The sequence below is a fragment of the Podarcis tiliguerta genome (genome assembly GCF_965153285.1).
Source record: "Podarcis tiliguerta genome assembly, chromosome: 10".
In the NCBI taxonomy this organism is placed as follows: domain Eukaryota; kingdom Metazoa; phylum Chordata; class Lepidosauria; order Squamata; family Lacertidae; genus Podarcis; species Podarcis tiliguerta.
In genome coordinates this window covers 65,284,702-65,304,938 of record NC_139543.1, presented here as the reverse complement: position 1 = coordinate 65,304,938, position 20,237 = coordinate 65,284,702, and the positions used below count along the sequence as shown (strand labels likewise).

Genomic DNA, 20,237 nt, shown 5'->3' with positions numbered 1-20,237 from the left:
GCACATTGCAATACAGTGGTACCTTGGTTCTTGAACGGCTTAGTAGTCAAACAACTTGAAACCGCAATACTGCAAACCTGGAAGTAAGTGTTCCGGTTTGCGAACCTTTTTCGGAAGCTGAACATTCTCCATTTTGAGTGCCACAAAGGTGGGGAGGTAAATGGTGTTTCTGTGCGCTGCTCTGGTTCGCCAGGCTCCCTTAGCCAAAAAAGCGAGATGAGCGCTGCAACCCCAGAGTCGGCCACGACTGGACCTAATGGTCAGGGGTCCCTTTACCCTTTACCTATTACCTTGATTGGGACACTATACTTCTGTTGCTCTATCGCTGATTAGATCGTGGCCTCCCCCCAAGTTAGGGTCCACCCAGTTTTAATTTTTCCAGCAGAGGGAAAAATCAAGCTTATCTGAAAAATGAACTGGAAACTCTGAGCACCCAAGTCTGAGCACCTGTGATAACCCAATGAAGCAAAACAAAAAAAACAAAAACCACACTCTGCACATTGTCAGAGACACCCTTTCCTTTATTATTCACATGTCATTGGGGTGAGTCTGTTTTCCAAGGAGGACTGGAGGCTAAGTGCTGGTTTCAATTGGACCTGTGGATACATAGCATGTCAGATCTTCAGAGGTCTGCGCACTGCACAATCAAACAATAGATTGGAACCTGGAATGTCAGGATGCAGTCAGCTCAATGTATTTTGTGGGGCTGCATTTCCTGTTTTAGCCTCAGTAAAATTGAATTAATATATTGACAGACATCACAAAGGGATTTGTAAGGATATTACACAAACACTTTCCTAAATCTAGTCTCCCACCTTTATTTTTCTTTTAACAAAAAAAATCTTCCTCAGTGAATGATAAAAGAAATTGCACTGCAGAATTATCAAAGGAGAGAAAAATCCAGTGGGATGATGATGGGCAGCGGGCAGGGGTAGTATTGAGCTTACCATCATTTTCAGGTGGGTGATTTTTTGTGTGAGTGTACCATTGTTTCGTTCTGCAAATCATCCCACCAGTGGTCTACATTCGTCAGCCTCCCCAGCTGCCCGCCTTTCAACGAAAGCCTAGGGCAGGCATCCCCAAACTCAGCCCTCCAAATGTTTTGGGACTACAATTCCCATCATCCCTGAATGATGGTCCTGTTAGCCAGGGATGATGGGAGTTGTAGTCCCAAAACATCTGGAGGGCCAAGTTTGGGCATGCCTGGCCTAGGGGAACACAGCAAGAGGTAACTCCTCCCCTGGAGCGCAGTGGCGTAGCGTGGGGGGTGCAGGGGGGCCCGGCCGCACCGGGCGCAACATCTGGGGGGGCGCGCTCGCACTCGCAGCTCTCTGCCCCTACCTGGCTCACTCACTCTCTCTCACTGCAGTGCTGGCTGCGCGAATCCTATCCAAGCCGCCGGGTCGCCGCCCACTGTGGAGGGGAGGGTGCCAGGCGGGCGGTGCGGTGCGGAGAGAGAGCGAGGGACTATCTGGGGGAGGGACAGTGCAGTGGGGGGGCGCAAATTACTTGCCTTGCCCCGGGTGCTGACAACCCACGCTACGCCACTGCTGGAGCGTTCACAGATCAACAAGTTCAGGCAGCCAGGGAGGCTGCACAGCACTGGAGAAGGGAGTTCATATTAAGATAAATAATAAGATAAATTCAAAGCACCAGGTGGGGGGAAATTCTAAAGTGCCCTGAGGAATGAGGCAGGAAAATAGAAGCCTCTTTTCACAAGAAAGTTAGTAACTGGAGGGCAACAGATTTGGAAACCACGCTACCAAAAATGTTGTTCTGTTCTGAGACAAAGGAGACACTTGAAAGGAGCTTTCTGTTGCCTGCGTCTACATGAATGTCCCCACTGTGGAAGGACGTGTGGATCCAGAATTGGCCTCCACAGTCACTTACGGACTCACTGTTAAAACCGTGGAAGACAATCTTACTCGGCTACGAGTGATCGCCAAAGAAGAAGAAGAAGACGGTGTAAATTGAGCTGTGCATGGACTTGCATTCTTATTCTTAACTACAACATGGAAAACTGCCTTATAGTAAGTCAGACCATTGGTCCACCTAGCTCAGTAGTGCTAACACGGACTGGCAGCAACCCTCCAGGGTTCCAGACAGGGAGACAATCCCAGCCATATCTGGACATGGCCGAGGATTGGACTGGGAACCTTCTGCATGCAAACACAGGAAGAAGCTCTCCCCGTCAGGGAGAAGCTGATTGATTGTGACAGGCATGATTCAATTGAAGCAAAGCGCATTTAAATCCCATTGATCTCAAGGGAGAAATTAACCTTGCCTGCTGAAATCAACGGGATCTATTAAAAGTGCTTCATCTGGGCTGGTTTGTGACCTTTCAGACTCAATGAAAACATAGCACCAGAACTGTGGAGGTCAAAAATAGGCACTTTTAAAAATCATTCATTTGGATGAAATAGCCCACATTCTGTAAGCTATTTCCTGTATTACGGGCACCGCGGACAATATTTGCAATCTTTTATTGTTCCTTTCTTTTTTAAAAGTCCACATTAGACCTTATTATAGTCACTCAGGAAAATGTCCTTAGAGAGCAGGCAGCTGTCTTGTATAAATGGAATTCCTTTTGAAACAAATCTTGATTTCTTTGGCTTTACAAAACGCTGTCAAAGTGCAGGAATCGCCTCGGGACCGGATGGCTTCCTATGTGTCAAAAAGCAAGTGGGGTTCTTTTTCTCCTCAGAGTTGGTTTTCCGTCAAGGAGCTGGTCCCTGTGTCAAAAGGGTGAGAAGCCAAGTAATCCTTATAGGCCCCGTCGATCAGTTTCTCTGCGTTGTTCTTGGCAAACCAGCAGTCCACTTCCTGTTCGCCATTGTAGATCTTCCTCTGCTTCCATACGACGGGAATCAAGCGCCCTTTCAGCTCTAACGCGTTCCCAGCCTTTATGTCCATGCTTTTCGTGAGGTTCCCACTGGACATTTGGTGTCTCTCCCCAAGAGGCTCTTGGGTAGTGAGCTTAACCTCTTGGTGTAAGAACTGGCCTGTGTAGGAGAAAAGGGAGAGCTTGTCAGAGGCATGAATACAGTCTTGCAGCCACTCATAGCAGGGCCTTCACTGTGGTGGCTCCTGCCATGTGACACATTCTCCCCTTAAAACAGAGGGGGAGCAATAAATCACACGGCGTCTGTCAAGTTAACTCTTTATTCAAGGAAACAAGGTCGGCTCAGTGGGGCAGTCCTACTAAACACAGCAGTTTGTCCCAGTAGATCTTGCACCTATGACACAGTTGGGACTGAAGGTCCCCGACTTCCCACAGTGGTCCTCCTCCCCTGGATCCTTCCTAGGCAATCTGAGACTCCCCCAGCATGCCTGTCTCTCTTTCTCCCTCTTCATACCTCTTCTGGTCCTGGGAGACCAGAGGTGGGGGAGCTAGTCACAGCAGCAGGAGGAGACACCTCGGCTTTTTCACAAATTTGTGTGATGGCCTGGGATTCGGACGCAGAGGCTGAACTTGAGGAATCCCAGCCTGCACAGGAGTCCCCGCCTCCAGAACCAGCTGAGCCGGGGCTGGGGCCTGAGCCTGAAGGGTCCTCACCTGTGCTAGATCCTCAGGTGCAGGCACCAGCTGAGTCTGCTATGGCTCCTGAGGTGATGGAAGACCCATTGCCTGCAGGTGCTCCACTCTCAGCCCCGCCAGGGGAAGCTGAGGTTGCCTCTGGGTCCGGTAACCCTCCAGCCTCTCCTGAGCTACAGAGGCTCAGGGCAGAAAGGTGGAGGGAACTAAGTTCCCCCAGGAGGAGTGCTCACCTTCAGGCCAGGAGAGGTGAGTCACCTGTGGACCGGGGCCGCCCTATGCCTCGGGGCAGATAAAAGCCAGCCAGCCCCAGTCCCAGGTTGCGGGAGCAACATGGTTGGTAGCTTGTTCCTGCCTGCACCCTGTCCTGCTCTTCTGCCAGAGTTCCTGACCTCACCCGACTCCCTGCCTTGGACCCCACTTCAGCTTTGAAGGACAGCCTCTATACCACACCCTCGACCTCGGACTGGACTCGGACCTCGCCGCACGGTTAACCCTCGGGACCAGCACAATTTGACTCGTCTCTGCCTCTTGGCCCCCCTTCTCTCTTGCATCTGCCTCTGATTCTGGACTGCTATCTGCCACAGCCTCCTCCTGCTCACTAAGTCCTGTTACCTCTTCTATTAAAACTATAGCATGATTAGTTTTTAGATGCACAAAGACTCAAGGGTCTATCACCCAACCACCACTGACACAGGATTCTTTATAGCTGGGATATATTCCAAAAACATGAATGTGGTATGATAATGTAATAAATAAATAAATAAAAGAAGGATGCTCTCTCACCCCTTAGGTAGCCAAAACACTAGCCCTCTGCTGCAAAAGTGTGGCTTGGTGGAACTCCAAGGATTGCAAGAATTCCAAAGATCTTTGGGACAGGGGGCAGATCCTAGAGAGGCATACCTCCCATGCTCAGTGGCCACTAAATGCTAACTTGGGGGGTGGGGGTAGGAATGGGGAGAGAACAGGGGAGGGAAGAGAAAGAGGAGCACCAGCCCTGAACAGAAGCATTCTACGTTGCAACATTTTGTTGCAGGTCCCCATTTGCCTTATTCTTAAAAGCGCAAAAACGGCAGCCGGGGGGGCACAGGAGGGCGAGTTCACGCGCACTGCTGGACCCCTAGGATCCCCACTCCTCTGTGAGGAGTTTTTTTGGGGGGTGCCTAGCCCCGGCGCTCACCCCCAAAGCTCTAGCTGCCAGAACCGTGCAGTCCTTTAAGCTGATGACACGGAGCGCGTTGCCATTACCTCTGCAGCGAACCGGAAGTCCCCCATTTGCCTCATTCTTAAAAGGATAATAATAATAATAATAATAATAATAATAATAATAATAATAATAATTTTTATTTATACCCCACCCTCCCCAGCCAAGGTCGGGCTCAGGGCGGCTAACAACCAATAATAAAAACAAGTTGACTGAATACAACTTAAAAACAAGATTAAAATACAACATTAAAACATTAAAATGCAGCCTTATCACAGGAGGAGAAAGGAAAAAGAAAGAGGGGGAGGGAATCAAACTGGCTCCAAGCCAAAGGCCAGGTGGAACAACTCTGTCTTACAGGCCCTGCAGAAAGAACTCAGATCCTGCAGGGCCCTGGTCTCAAGAGACAGAGCATTCCACCAGGCCGGAGCCAGTGTTGAGAAGGCCCTGGGCTCTGGTTGAGGCTAATCTATCTTCCTTAGGGCCCGGGACCTCTAGGGTGTTGCTATTTATGGACCTTAAGGTCCTCCGTGGGGCATACCGGGAGAGGCGGTCCCGGAGGTACGAGGGTCCTAGGTCCTAGGATATGCATTGTACCATCTCATTCTTGTACAATTGGGATCTTCTGCTTCCCACTTTGAAGTCCCTAATTCCTGGAGATGGTGCTGGGAGAAGCTGGAACATCCGCTCTAATTTAGGCTCCATGGCCTGGCGCCCTACGTTCTCAGAGTGTTTCCCTCTTACCGATCAGCCCGTGGGAGCTTGGGGAAAGGCCTTGGCTCTTGGAGATGTAGAAGCCCAGATGATCCTTTTGGTAGGGAGCAGGGTTCTTGTAGTGGTGGATCAGAACGACAAAACCGACGGTGCCCCTTATGGCCACGGTGACGTTGGAACGGGCCGCAATGGACACCTCGAGGTTCCTGCTTGCTACTGTGGCGCTGCGGTCGCAAGGCAGGATGAGCCTCTTCCCATCATCGATGATGACCTTCGTGGGAGTGACCTCCAGGTAGGACCTTTCTGGTTTGTTGCTGAGAATGGTGATGCTTCTGAAGTAGGTTCTCTGCTTCTTATGGCCTCTACGAGGGGCAGGGGCTCCCACCAGCTGGCCATTCACGGTCACACCTTAAGGGGCAAGGAAGAATCGAAAGGCAATGGTTTAGATGCTGAGCCAAGAGGAACGTGCAGGAAAGACAAGCTTTTGTAGAGTCTGCAACATGAATTGGATTTCTGAGACACTAAAATTGCAGAGTTGGAAGAAACCCCAAATATTGTCTCTTCCAACCCCTTGCAAGGCTGGAACCTCAACTAAAGAATCCATGGCAGATGGCCATCCAACCTCTGTTTGAAAACCTCCAGTGAAGGAATGCCCACCATCTTCCAATGGAGCCCGTTTCACTATTGAACAGTTCTTTCTAATATTTGTTCTTTCACTATTGAACAGTTCTTTCTTATGGACTTTCTGCATGGAAGGGAAAATGAACTTGTAATACTGTATCTGGATTTGAAGACTGACAAAATATTGGTTTATATTATATTTTATAATCTATAAAATATTGGTTTATAGAAAATAGAATAGTTGAATGACTACCATACTTAGCTGCAGGACAGAGAGCTGAAAGTCATTTTATTTTATTTTATTTTATTTTATTTTCTCTCTTTTTTTCTCTCTCTCTCCCCCCCCCCCACTTTCCCTCTTTTCTTCTTTTTGCTTTTGTTCCTTTTTAAATTAGATTGTTAAAAGCATTTCTTTTATTCTGGCGTATTACAAAATGATACTTGCATTGGGTATGGGCTTTTGTATATCTTTGGGCAAGTATCGATCAACACGGATATTTGCAGAAAGTTCTTCCTAAAAGAAAAGCACATAAAGTGTGCATAAAAGGAAAAATTGCTTTGCAAAAATATGTGTAATATTGCTTAGGCGCGAATATATTAAGAGAAACTTGTACAAAAATGCGGGCGAATTTTTGTGAGGACTTAAAAATATAGTTGCAAACATGGAGAAATGAACTTAAAGACATGGGGGAAAATAAGAAACTGAAATTGACAGCTTCACCGATCCTTATTCCTAAGGAGTTTTGGGTTGTCCCAATCGAGGGGAAGGCAGAGCTAGTCAATGGAGGTGCCTGAGTGAATTATTTGCGTCTGTCTTCACTGCAAAAGCTGTTGTGGTCGAATGAACTTTCACAGAGAAGCAGAGGGACTGAGATGTATAGTCATGATCAGGGGCCAAGTTTAATCGACAAATTAAAAGCTAATCAATCTCCAAATCCAGATGCCACCCACCTGTGAGATCTTAAAGAACTCAAAGGTAAAACTGCCGGTCCTCTAACAAAAATAGGTACCGTATTTTTCGCTCTATAAGACGCACCAGACCACAAGACACACCTAGTTTTTGGAGGAGGAAAACAAGGAAAAATATATTCTGAATCTCAGAAGCCAGAACAGCAAGAGGGATCGCTGCGCAGTGAAAGCAGCAATCCCTCTTGCTGTTCTGGCTTCTGGGATAGCTGCGCAGCCTGCATTCGCTCCATAAGACGCACATACATTTCGCCTTACTTTTTAGTAGGGAAAAAGTGAGTCTTATAGAGCAAAAAATACAGTAACTTGTCCCTAAAATCAGCCTTCCTACTGGAGAATTGCAAAGTGGCCTGTGGAGTACCAGTTTGCTCTCGGTATTTATTACCCCTGCTGTGCAAAAATCTCCCAATGAATCCGAACTTCAATGTCTAAAATCCCTGGTAGAGGATCCTGAGATCACGTTAAGGGTAGCCAAATTCTGTGTGATTGCCATAAAACTGAGGGAACAAGCTGTGCTATCATAATGATTAAGGTTTTAAATGATCATTTTAGTTTATATGTTAGTGACTAAGTTTTAATTTCTATCTTTTTTTAACTGTTGCTATATCTGTATTGTCCCTGTTATACCTAATTGCAAATTCAAATGTATCACTAGCGTGTTTTATGACTCCCTTGATATTGTATGTGGGCTGGAACTGGTCTGTGACCGAAATAATAAAATTCAATTCAATGATGGCTTTAAAAGAGGATAAGGCAAATTCATAGAAGACTATCAAGGGCTTCTAACCACGATGCCTAGGCGCTGTCCCCACTATCAGAGTCAATGTGCCTCTAATTGCCAGTTGCTGCTGTTAGAATGCTGTTGTGCTCATGTCCTGTTAGAAGACGATGCTGAACTATTAGATGGGCCATTGGGCCTCATCCAGCGAGTTCTTTAATTGTTAAATATCTCTTATCTTTATACACTCCTATCATGTCCCCCTTACCTTTTCTTCTAACCTAAACAACCCCTTTCCTTGTAGGGAACTTGTTCCAGTCCTCTATCATTTTGGTTGCTTATTTCTGAACAGTTTCCAGCTCTGCAATATTCTTTTGGATACGATTGTCAGTAAATAATAATAATAATAATAATAATAATAATAATAATTTATTTATACCCCGCCCTTCCCAGTTCAGAAAACTGGGCTCAGAGTGGCCAATAACAAATTTAAAACATTTAATTGATGCAACAAAAAAACAGCATAAAATACAGTATAAAATGTGAATAACAATAAATTCAGAATTCAAAAATCAATTTAGGGGGGAAATCCATCCAATAAACATTAGATGATCACCAGGGCTAGCTGGCTAAATTAGTCCTATTTGGGCCAGCGAGGAGACCAGGGGAGAATTAGCTGTGGGATCCCAGAGCGGGTAATCTTCATAAAAAGGGGAGGGGGAGGGAAGGAAGGGGAATAAAAGATCAGGCTAAGTTCAAATTAAAGGCCAGGCGGAATAGCTCTGTCTTACAGGCCCTGCGAAAGGAAGTTGAATCCTGCAGAGCCCTGGTCTCATGGGACAGAGCATTCCACCAGGTCGGAGCCATCACTGAGAAGGCCCTGGCCCTGGTGGAGGATAATCTGACTTAAATAGGGCCTGGGACCTCTAAACTGTGGTTATTTATGGACCTTAAGGTCCTCTGCGGGGCAGACCAGGAGAGGCGGTCCCATAAATACGAGGGCCCTAAGCCACAAAGGGCTTTAAAGGTCAAAGGCACCCATAGATTAGAATCCTTAAAGGCACCCATAGATTAGAATCACAAATTCTATCTAAAATGTGGCTTGAGTGCAGGTGTCAGAAAAGGTTATTTATGTATGCCACTACTGCGGCTTGTGTTTCGTTAGCCCAAAAATGGAAAACGAGCAAAGTCCTAACGAAAGAAGAATGGCAACTCAAACTGGTGGAATATGCGCAGCTTGCAGACCTAACATATAGAATAAGAGAACAAGAAGAACATATGTTTAAAGAAGACTGGAAAATGTTTATTGAATATATGGGGGGAAATTGTGTATATTTGAAAACGTGGGCAGCATTGAGATAAATTCAACAGTGTAAATACGGTAAGTTTTGATGGATGTGATAATGGAATACTGAATGGTTTAGTTTATATAAAATATGCAGGGATTTATGTTCTGCAAAGCGAACCATGGAAAGAGAAGGGGAGTCACTGATCTTTTAAGGTTGTTTAAATGAATATTCCAAAATGTAAAACAGAAAATTTAATAAAAACTATAGGGGGGAAATAAAATAAAATGTGGCTTCAGCATCAGTGTAACAAACAAAATTCGATCCAAGCTGTAGAAGCTGCCAAGCCACAGAATATTCCCTCCCAGACATTCAGTTGAACAAAACTATACAAATTCCCTGTTCAGGGAAGTTTTTAATGTGTGACATGTTAATGTATTTTTAATCTTTGTTGGAAGCCGCCCAGAGTAGCTGGGGAGACCCAGCCAGATGGGTGGGGTACAAATAAACAACAACAATAATAATAATAATTAATTTAACTATCCAACTAATGAAGTACACTGAATTATGGAGTGAGTGGAACAAGGGAGAGGTCATTAGATACTGAATTTTTCGCACCATAGGACGCACCGAACAATAGGACGCACCTTGTTTTAGAGGGGGGAGAACAAGAAAAAAAAAGTCTCCCCCTCTCTGCCCAGCGCTCCTTCAGCGAAGCGGCAGGAGGCGCTGCGCAGAGAGAGGGAGAATTTTCCCCCTCTTGTTTTCCCGCTCTAAAACAAGGTGCCGTTTAAGGTGCATTCAGGTGGCTACCTTGGAAGCCTGGAGACCGAGAGGGGTCAGTGCACACTGACCCCTCTTGCTCTCCAGGCTTCAGGTTCCTTTCAACCTGCTCTTTGGGGCTGGCGGGGGGAAGCCCACCACCAGCCCCAAAGAGCAGGTCAGGGAGCAGCGGAAAGGCGCAGCGGAGAGGCTCCTGCCATAGTCGCACGTCACTTCTCCAGCTGGGAGAGGGTCGCGGGGCTATGGCTTCTTTAGCCCCGCACACGCTCTCCCAGCTGAAGAGGTGGCGCGCGGCTAAAGAGGCTCCTGCCATAGCCGCGCGTCACCTCTCCAGTCGGGAGAGGGTCGCGGGGCTATGATGTCTTCGCTCCATAGGACGCACACACATTTCCCCTTCATTTTTGAAGGGGAAAAAGTGCGTCTTATAGAGCGAAAAATACAGTAGATTCCTCTGAAAGGTCTTGCTTGCCTTCTCTTTTGTAAATCTATGGTTGTCTTGTCTTCCTCACTCTCGTGGTCACACCCCCCCCCCCCCGCCCTGGCTGGTCAAGAACTTTGCTGCCATATAAATAATCCTCTTACAAATCACAGCTGCTTAGGAATTCCAGGCCAGATCAGAAGCTCAAGACCTCTAAAACCATTAGGACTGAAACATTTTAACTCAAGAGCTCCCATCGCCTTGATTTAATCTGCTTCTGGAGGCAAACTGTACCAAAGGAACTGGGGACGGGGGAACACAAGGGTCCAAATCCACACAGACATTCAATGACATAGCTGTCAACATTCCCCCTTTTTAAAGGGAAATTCCCTTATTTTGAATAGGATTCCTCGCAAGAAAAGGGAAAAGTTGACAGCTATGTTCAATGATGTATGGTAGTGATGTATGGAAGTGAGAGCTGGACCATAAAGAAGGCTGATCGCCAGAGAATTGATGCTTTTGAATTCTGGTGCTGGAGGAGACTCTTGAGAGTCCCATGGACTGCAAGAAGATACAACCTATCCATTCTGAAGGAAATCAGCCCTGAGTGCTCACTGGAAGGACAAAGATAATCACACAGAGCCAAAATTCACTGAAAAGCTGTTGCTTACATTACCATCAACCAACTGTTGGCTGAGAGGTGAGAAGGAAAGCACTCAGTGGATTTCTTAGAGCCTTCCCGGAAGAGGAAGAATTTCTGTAATTCTAAGGTAAAGGTACCCCTGCCCATACGGGCCAGTCTTGCCAGACTCTAGGGTTGTGCGCTCATCTCACTCTAAAGGCCGGGAGCCAGGGCTGTCCGCAGACACTTCCGGGTCACGTGGCCAGCGTGACAAGCTGCATCTGGCGAGCCAGAGCCGCACACGGAAATGCCGTTTACCTTCCTGCTATAAATCGGTACCTATTTATCTACTTGCACCCGGAGGTGCTTTTGAACTGCTAGGTTGGCAGGCGCTGGGACCGAACGAAGGGAGCGCACCCCGCCATGGGGATTCGAACCGCCGACCTTTCGATCGGCAAGTCCTAGGCACTGAGGCTTTAACCCACAGCGCCACCCACGTCCCTTTTTCTGTAATTCTAGCTCTGAAATAATGCTAACTGAGACCCGGTACTAGTGATTCTGTGTACTGTACAGTTAATACACATTCTGTGGAGTGGGATTGTGACTGGCTCAGTTTAAAGGCAAACTTGCTTAAGTCACCCTTTAATAAGTGCAGGTGGGTTAAACCACAGAGCCTAGCGCTTGCCGATCAGAAGGTCCCATTGCTCGGTCCCTGCTCCTGCCCACCTAGCAGTTTGAAAGCACGTCAAAGTACAATTAGATAAATAGGTACCACTCCAGCAGGAAGCTAAAAGGCGTTTCCGTGTGCTGCTCTGGTTCACCAGAAGCGGCTTAGTTATGCTGGCCACATGACCCAGAAGCTGTCTGCGGACAAACGCTGGCTCCCTTGGCCTATAGAGCGAGATGAGCACCGCAACCCCAGAGTCGTCCGCGACTGGACTGTTTAATCTAGCTCTGCTGATATAGAAACTAAACATTTCTTTCTTCTTCCAACATACCAGAGTTCTTATGGTCGGAAACCAATCTGAGGATGTCTCCTGGTTCCCCGTCAATGTTGAAGCAGACCGTTAGCTTGCTCAAGGGGAAATCGACGACAAAATGAGGGTCCCCATCCGCTGGAAAGACAAGAATTAAATAAGAATAATGTGGAGTCGCAGACTTTAAGGCTCCCACCCACACACAGCACCAAACAAAAATGCTACCCCTTGTGAGGAGAGACCTCTTGCTTCTCTCCTCCATCACCAGCACCACCATGAACATTTTGTAGCTTTGGGGGTCAGGTTTTCCTAAAAGGAAAAACAAACTAGACCATAGGTAAGACTCCAGCGAAAACCATCCACAATGGACTACTGTTGAATGTAGGGAAATGAATTTGAGATGCCTTCAAGACTACGATTGGGGCAGATGTTTTTGTGGGTTTTTTCTGATGCAGCTTGGAACGAGCCTCAAGCTCACTCTAGCTTCCAATCTTGGTTGTGTGCACAAACCATAGTCTGCCATGGGATGAAACAAAGAAACAAACTATGGTTTGTCTTGAAGCAGGATACGCAGGAGGAGGTCATTGGGCATTTAGCAGAAAAGGGGTGAAGAGTTGAGGCTCAATCCACACCCCTTAAAAAAATTATTAATGCTTTTCAGATTGATACATTTCACTGATTTTACAATCATTTTGACATTTCTAAACTCGACTTCCTTCCCCCTTTTTCTACAGTTCCTTAAATTTATTTTTGATATCGTCTGCATATCCAAATTATCTTAATTTCCTCTTTTATTCATCTACTTTAAATATAAACTCACTATAAAACTGCAGATTATTACAATAATCTTGCCAATGTCCTTATCTGTTTACAATTTATCTGTAAATATTCAATAAACTATTTCCATTCTTTTATAAAAAGTTTGTTGTCTTGATTTCTTATTCTTCCGGTAAGTTTCGCCATTTCTGCAAATTCCATAAGCTTCTGTATTCATTCTTCCTTTGCCGGGACTTCTGCTTCTTTCCACTTATGGGCAAGTAACATTCTCGCACTGTAGTAGCATACATGAATAGATTTCTATACATTTTAGGTAGTTCTGTCCCTATAATTCCCAAAAGAAAAGCTTCTAGTGTTTGTTTTCTACAAAGGTTATTTTAAACATCCTTTTCATTTCATTATATATCATTTCCCAGTAAACATTAACCTTACTACAAGAGGACCACATATGATAAAAAACACTTTCTTTCCATTTCCAACACTTATTTGATTTAGATTTATACACATGAGGCTCATGCTACTCTTGCGCATGTAACGTTGAACAACCTCATTGTGACATTTCTACACAAAGCTCAAAACATCCAACAAAAGGAAAGCACTTCAGTTATTGAATTGTTTTGCTGCCATATAAGTGAAATCCAAGTTGCGTTCACTTCTGGGTCAAAACTGGTGGCCCAATCCGCCACCAACATATGGGGACGACTCTTCCATGTTACACTTTGTTCCTTGAGACCAGCAGATGAGGGGTCACGGTTTAAGGTGCTCCCAACCCAACTTGGGAGAAATGGAGGCAGTGAGAGATTTTACTTTCTTGGGCTCCATGATCACTGCAGATGTTGACAGCAGCCACGAAATTAAAAGATGCCTGCTTCTTGGGAGGAAAGCAATGACAAACCTAGACAGCATCTTAAAAAGCAGAGACATCACCTTGCCAACAAAGGTCCATATTGTTAAAGCTATGGTTTTCCCAGTAGTGATGTATGGAAGTGAGAGCTGGACCATAAAGAAGGCTGATCGCCAAAGAATTGATGCTTTTGAATTATGGTGCTGGAGGAGACTCTTGAGAGTCCCATGGATTGCAAGAAGATCGAACGCATCCATTCTTAAGGAAATCAGCCCTGAGTGCTCACTGGAAGAACAGATCGTGAAGCTGAAGCTCCAATACTTTGGCCACCTCATGAGAAGAGAAGACTCCCTGGAAAAGACCCTGATATTGGCACAAGGAGAAGGGGACGACAGAGGACGAGATGGTTGGACAGTGTTCCCGAAGCTACCAGCATGAGTTTGACCAATCTGTGGGAGGCAGTGGAAGACAGGAGTGCCTAGTGTGCTCTGGTCCATGGGGTCACAAAGAGTCGGAAATGCCTAAACGCCTAAACAACAACAACCCAACTTGTCTGAGGTCTCATGAATGGTGACGAGATCCAAGGCCTTCTTGGTAATATTCTCCTGCACTCAAAAGAGTCCTGGTTGCTCAGTGTACCAACGCCTTTTGGAGGAAACTGTTAAGATACTTCCAGAAAGTTTGTGCTAAGTTAAGAGAATATGCTGAACGGGAACGACCTGCCTTGCTAGGGGACTTACCTGATGTTTTAGTGACTTCAACTTTTTGTTTCGCTGGCTTTGCAACAACAGGCCCTAGATAGCCAGGAGAAAACAGGGAGGAGAAAACAAAACACGATAAGCAATAACATGGCTATTTCATACTGTAATTTAAGGTTCCCTTTTGTCCAAAGAATATCATAGAATTGTAGAGTTGACTCAAAGAGCCATCTAGTCCAACCTACTGCAATGCAAGAATCAGTTTCCCTCCTTTTCCCTTCTCTTCTTTAATTTCTGTGTTTTAATAAAATGCTGAATATTTGGTGCTTATTTCTGTATACTGTTTTATTGTCCTTTCAAGCTTTAATGGTAGTAAAAATGGAATTGCAACAATATACCGTATTGGCCTGAATATAAGCTTCACTTTTTTTACCAAATTCTGACCTTGAAAAGTTCAAGTGCGACTTAAATTCGCGACCTTACAAAAATTGGCTTTTACGATATTGATGCTGAAACAGACATATGGTAAAATGGAACGAGTGTGAGTGCCTGCGGAATATTAAGGGAACGGCTTATATTCGGGTACAGTGAACCCTCTGTATATGAACTTAATTCATTCCTGGGGTCCGCACTTACCCTGAAAAGTCTGCACCCGGAGGCGCCGCTTTTGCGCATGTGCGATAGAGTGCTTCTGTGCATGTGTGAAGCATGCTGACTGCTTCTGCGCATTCGTGTGCGGCAATACCCAGAAGTATACACTTCTGGGTTTGCTGCATTTGTAACTCAAAATTGCATTACCCAAAGGTATCGTAACCCGAGGTACCACTGTATTATCTTTTTTCCTCCCCCCCTCCCCATGAATTTTAAAGGTACGGCTCATATTTGGGTGTGGCTTATATTCGGGCCAATACGGTAGTTGCGGCTCAATTTAAATTAATCCGTTTATGTGGGATTTAAATGACATTGCCTGCTCCACAGTTCTCCATTTCATTCCCCCTGCCATCGAGTTTTCTGCTCCCCCCACCCAATGATCGGTCTGATTTCCATGGCCACTCAGCCTTCCTGGGGCTGTTTTGGGGCCTCTGCCCCCACCATATATTTCCCTAACTTCTGCAAGCCTTGGGGTCCCCCAACCTGCTGAAACCTTCTCCTTGTACATGAATAGGCTACATAAAGCCCAAAACTTGAAGAACCAGTGTGAGAAGAGCCAGTGTGGTGTAGTGGTTAAGAGCTGTAGTCTCGTAATCTGGTGAACCGGGTTCGCTTCCCCGCTCCTCCACATGCAGCTGCTGGGTGACCTTGGGCCAGTCACACTTCTCTGAAGTCTCTCAGCCTCACTCACCTCACAGAGTGTTTGTTGTGGGAGAGGAAGGGAAAGGAGAATGTTAGCCGCTTTGAGACTCCTTAAATGGAGTCAAAGGCGGGGTATCAAATCCAAACTCTTCTTCTTCTTCTTCAAACCAAGACCACAACTAAACTGCATGGTGACGGACACATTGCATTCCCACATTGTTTGACATAAAAGCTGCACACCATTCTTGGGACTCAGAACATAAGAAAATGCGCATCATGCTTACCTGATGGTGCCCGGTGACCTTGAAGTCCCTGCACGATCTCACCAACTCCTTCAGTTGATGGGCCGGTGTAAACCTCCTTTGGGAGGTCCGTCTGGCTCGCAAGCTCCTTCATCTTCAGCGTGGTGAAGGGGGTGACGAAATTGTACGCGAGGGCCAGCTTCTCGGCTCTCTCCCTCAAGGTCTCCTTCTCCTCACTGTCGTCGCTCTTCAGCCAGGAGGTCATCAGCTCCTTGATGGTGAGGTAGCTCCAAGTCCGTTCGACGTAGTTCTGATCATCTGTGGGGTCTTCGGCACCTCCGGAGACCAGTCCAACGTGGTTTTTGCCAGAGAGGTCTACGGCCACGTCCGTTTTCAGAAGGACATACTTGTCGCTGTTGCTGGCTGTCACCTCCACATGTAAGCGGTCGGCTGTCTTGTTGAAGAGCTTCCCGGCAATGACAATTTCAGACCCATTGAAGTAGTTGGGGAAGAGGTTCTGGGTCACTTGTTCCACGCTGTCTGTAGGGTAATCGATCCGGATGTCAGAAAGAAGAGGCGTCCCGATCTCGTCATAGAATCTGCGTAGGTAGATACAGTTTGTTATTAAGAAGCTCCAAGGGGCGACACAGCTATAAAAAGAGACTTGTTAGGAGCCGGCCTGGCCGCTGGATTTATGATCGAGGGGTAGGAGACCATGGTTTTGTTATTATATCGGAAGGTGAGTTTGACCTGGCAGAACCCCCTAAGAAGTTGGAGGAGAGAATGACAGGCCTGCGAGGATTAATGGGCAGACTTTAAGAACGCTTTGTACCGAAGTGTTGAAATGGCGTCTGTCTGTTTGAATATGGCTCTTGGAGGAACGGAAAATCCACACAGGATATAACAACGTTTGTTTTTAACCCGCTTGTGGAGACTATCAGAGGTCACAAAGAAAGGAATTACGATAACAACAAGAAGATGAAGAAAATAATGGAGAGAAGATTGGACAGAACTGTGAATTCTATTTGAACAGAACTGTGAATATTAAAGCAGCAGCGAGAGAGATGTTTGGATCCCTTTCTGAGCTCGAAGCATGGGTACCCCCAACAAAAATTTAAAAATTTGGTTTTGTAATTTGGAATTAATGTGATCTGATTGGTTTGTTAATAAAAATTATATGGGGGGGGGGGGGAGAAGCTCCAAGGGGCGACATTACTGATATATAAGCAGAGCATAGTGGAAGCAGACAGGCGTCCTTACAGCAGATAACAAATATAATAGCCCTGCATCAGATTTCCAACTTGTGCAGCGCTGTGGTCTAAACCATTGAGCTTCTCGGGCTTGCCGATCAGAAGGTCGGCGGTTCGAATCCCCGTGATGGGGTGAGCTCTGTCCCAGCTCCTGCCAACCTAGCAATTTGAAAGCACGCCAGTGAGGGGAGCGCCCTGTTGCAACAGTTCAATAAAGATCAGGCTTACTAGCTGCTTTGCTTCTCAATATTCTCTGGTTGGCCTCTGTTATTTTCTCCAACCGATGGAGAATCTGCAAATAATAACACTTGTGTCCCCCATAAGGGAATCAGGGCAGATTTTAGTTTATTACAGACCAGTGGTCTGACTCGCCAACTACCTATGTCCCTACGAGCAGCACAAAGTCCACAGCAAACTGCCTTGTGGAAGTTATTTGGAGTTTGACAGCTTGCTTCCAAGCTGAGAGAGATGGCGAAAACAGGGTTTTTATGGAGACAGTGTGACTTTTGCAGCTGCTGCTAAAGTTGCAAAACAATGAAGCAGGGACAGAGGAATGGAGAACTTCTGAAACAACAATGGGACACTAGCCCAGCAAGAACTGGCAAAAGACAGACATAATATTCTACAGGGACAGGAAGAAACATTACGGACAGAATAATCGCCACACACAGGAAGGAGTGAGTTTGAATGCTTCACCTCTGTAGGTGTACAAATCATTTAATGTGTCGATACGAATGGAAGTCATTAAAACTGCAGTTGTGATATAAGTGATTGCTATTATTAATCTGGCATTATTATAATGAGGCATTGTTATTGGATTGTTGTATTTGAAAACTAATAAAAATTATTATTAAAAAATAAAATAAAAAATAGTGTAGATTAATGTATTTTTAACCTTCACTTGGAAGCCATCCAGAATGGCTGGGGAAACCCAGCCAGATGGCTGAGGCAGAAATAATAAATTATTATTATTATTATTATTAACCCCACAGGGAACCAGAATATTTCTCCACAGACTTACTAACTGAAAACAGATAACCGGAAATATGTATTATTAGGGACCGTTTGGGAGTGGAGGGAAACCAATATATAAATCAGGGAGTCGAGCCAGAAGTAGCAAAAGGAGATATTACTAAAATAGAAGAGGACCACAATATGGCTTGTATTCCTTATACAGTGGTGCCTCGCAAGACGAAATTAATCCGTTCCGCGAGTCTCTTCGTCTAGCGGTTTTTTCGTCTTGCGAAGCAACCCTATTAGCGGATTAGCGGATTAGCGCTATTAGCGGTTTAGCGGCTATTAGCAGCTATTAGCGGCTTAAGGGATTAGCGGATTAGCTGTTAAAAGGCTATTAGCAGCTTAGCGCCTTAGAAAAAGGGGTTGGGGAGCGAAAAAAATCTCGACTCGCAAGACATTTTTGTCTTGCGAAGCAAGCCCATAGGGAAATTCATCCTGCGAAGCGCATCGAAAAACGGAAAACCCTTTCGTCTAGCGGGTTTTCCATCTTGCGAGGCATTCGTCTTACGGGGCACCACTGTATAAAATGTGTATTTGAGAGTATTTTTCTTTTCTTTATATTTTCTTTATATTTTCTTTCTTTCTTTCTTTCTTTTTTTTCTGTTTGTATATGTAATATGGATATGTAAAGGTAAAGGGACCCTTGACCGTTAGGTCCAGTCGTGACCGAATATGGGGTTGCATGCTCATCTCGCTTTACTGGCCGTTTATCTTCCCGCCGCAGTGGTACGTATTTATCTATTTGCACTTTGACGTCCTTTCGAACTGCTAGGTTGGCAGGAGCAGGGACTGAGCAATGGGAACTCACCCCATCACGGGGATTCGAACTGCCGACCTTTTGATCGGCAAGTCCTAGGCTCTGTGGTTTAACCCACAGCGCCACCCAAGTGGATATGTACTTACTTTAAATAAAAACAAAAATAAAAAATAAGCTGACCAATGGTCCGACTCTGCAGCTTCCTACGTCGCTACGAGCAGCAACAAGTCCGCAACAAACTGCCTCGTGAAAGTGCCCCAAGTCCTGCCGAAGTCCACAGCTGGATTTGCGCCCAGCAAACAGAACATCCAAACAGCCAGGGCTAAAACTGGTTGTGTTTTCTCCACTCACCCTTTCAGCTGCGCCGCAGCATCCTCGTCTTCCCGTATCCGCCGCGTCATCCCACAATTCTCCAGCGCCAGCCTCTCCAATAGTTGGTAGTCCACGTCGTTGCCGATGCCGATGGTGAAGAGGCAGAACCTGTTGCGTATGGCCGCTTTGGTGTTGCTGACGATCTTGGCGGACTGCGTCTCTCCAACCGTCGGCCGCCCGTCCGTGAGGAAGATGATCAAGGAGACACTCCGAGCTTCAATGTCGTTCTGGGTGATGTAGTCATTGAGGATCTGCGTGCTGATTTGCAGGGCTCCATTGATGTTTGTGCCTAGGAAGACACAACAGAATTAACCTTTCGGGGCATGGGGAAGAGGGAGTTAGTTGCTCAGCCCCTTCCTCCGCCACTGATACTGCCTGTGTTTTCTTGCTGCTGTATGGAAAAACACATGAATCTGACCTTTGAAGCGTTTGTAAGTAAACCATTTTTAACTTACCCAGCGTGTGGTAAGTGGGTAGTTTTGGAAGCAACTTAAAAGGCAATATTTTAAAGGTCTAACACAGAGCTTTCCAAACTATGTGTTATGACTGCAGTGTGTTGGCTGCAGTGTATAGCTGTGTTTTGCGAACGCTCCACATACTCCTCCCAGGGCTGGAAAGGGATTAGTTTAACCTTTTGTCCGCTAGTAAAACTGAAGTAAAGGTAAAGAGACCCCTGACCATTAGGTCCAGTCGTGGGCGACTCTGGGATTGCAGTGCTCATCTCGCTTTATTGGCCGAGGGAGCCGGCGTACAGGTTCCAGGTCACGTGGCCAGCATGACTAAGCTGCTTCTGGAGAACCAGAGCAGCACATGGAAACGCCATTTACCTTCCTGCCAGAGCGGTACCTATTTATCTACTTGCACTTTGACGTGCTTTCGAACTGCTAGGTTGGCAGGAGCAGGGACCAAGCAATGGGAGCTCACCCTGTCGCGGGGATTCGAACCGCCAACCTTCTGATCAGCAAGTCCTAGGCTCTGTGGTTTAACCCACAGCGCCACCCGTGTCCCTTAAAACTGAACTACTGTGTCGCAAAATGATGCATGTCTAAAAAGTGTGTCACCAACATGAAAAGTTTGGAAAGCTCTGGTCTAACAGCCTATATTTCCATGCTTTACCTTGCTGCACGTTTTGTGATTTTAAAT

The 20,237-nt window shown here is 46.0% G+C and overlaps 1 protein-coding gene across 3 annotated transcripts in view; it reads right to left on the bottom strand.

Annotated features, from left to right (window-relative positions):
* Positions 1-500: 500 nt before the first annotated feature.
* Positions 501-20,237, bottom strand: part of ITIH5 (inter-alpha-trypsin inhibitor heavy chain 5) — a 63,949-nt gene continuing 44,212 nt past the window's right edge. Inside the window, exons 9-15 of one of the 3 annotated variants that reach the window (XM_083401906.1) lie at positions 19,074-19,383; positions 15,741-16,297; positions 14,206-14,259; positions 11,866-11,982; positions 5,484-5,861; positions 1,549-3,002; positions 501-1,240 (exon numbers count right to left, since the gene is read on the bottom strand). In XM_083401906.1, coding sequence (XP_083258032.1) covers positions 2,701-3,002; positions 5,484-5,861; positions 11,866-11,982; positions 14,206-14,259; positions 15,741-16,297; positions 19,074-19,383 — 1,718 coding nt within the window. In that variant the 3' untranslated portion in view covers positions 501-1,240; positions 1,549-2,700. Of the gene's footprint in view, positions 1,241-1,548; positions 3,003-5,483; positions 5,862-11,865; positions 11,983-14,205; positions 14,260-15,740; positions 16,298-19,073; positions 19,384-20,237 lie in introns of those variants that run through there. The other 2 variants (XM_083401907.1, XM_083401908.1) reach the window with 2 other exon arrangements.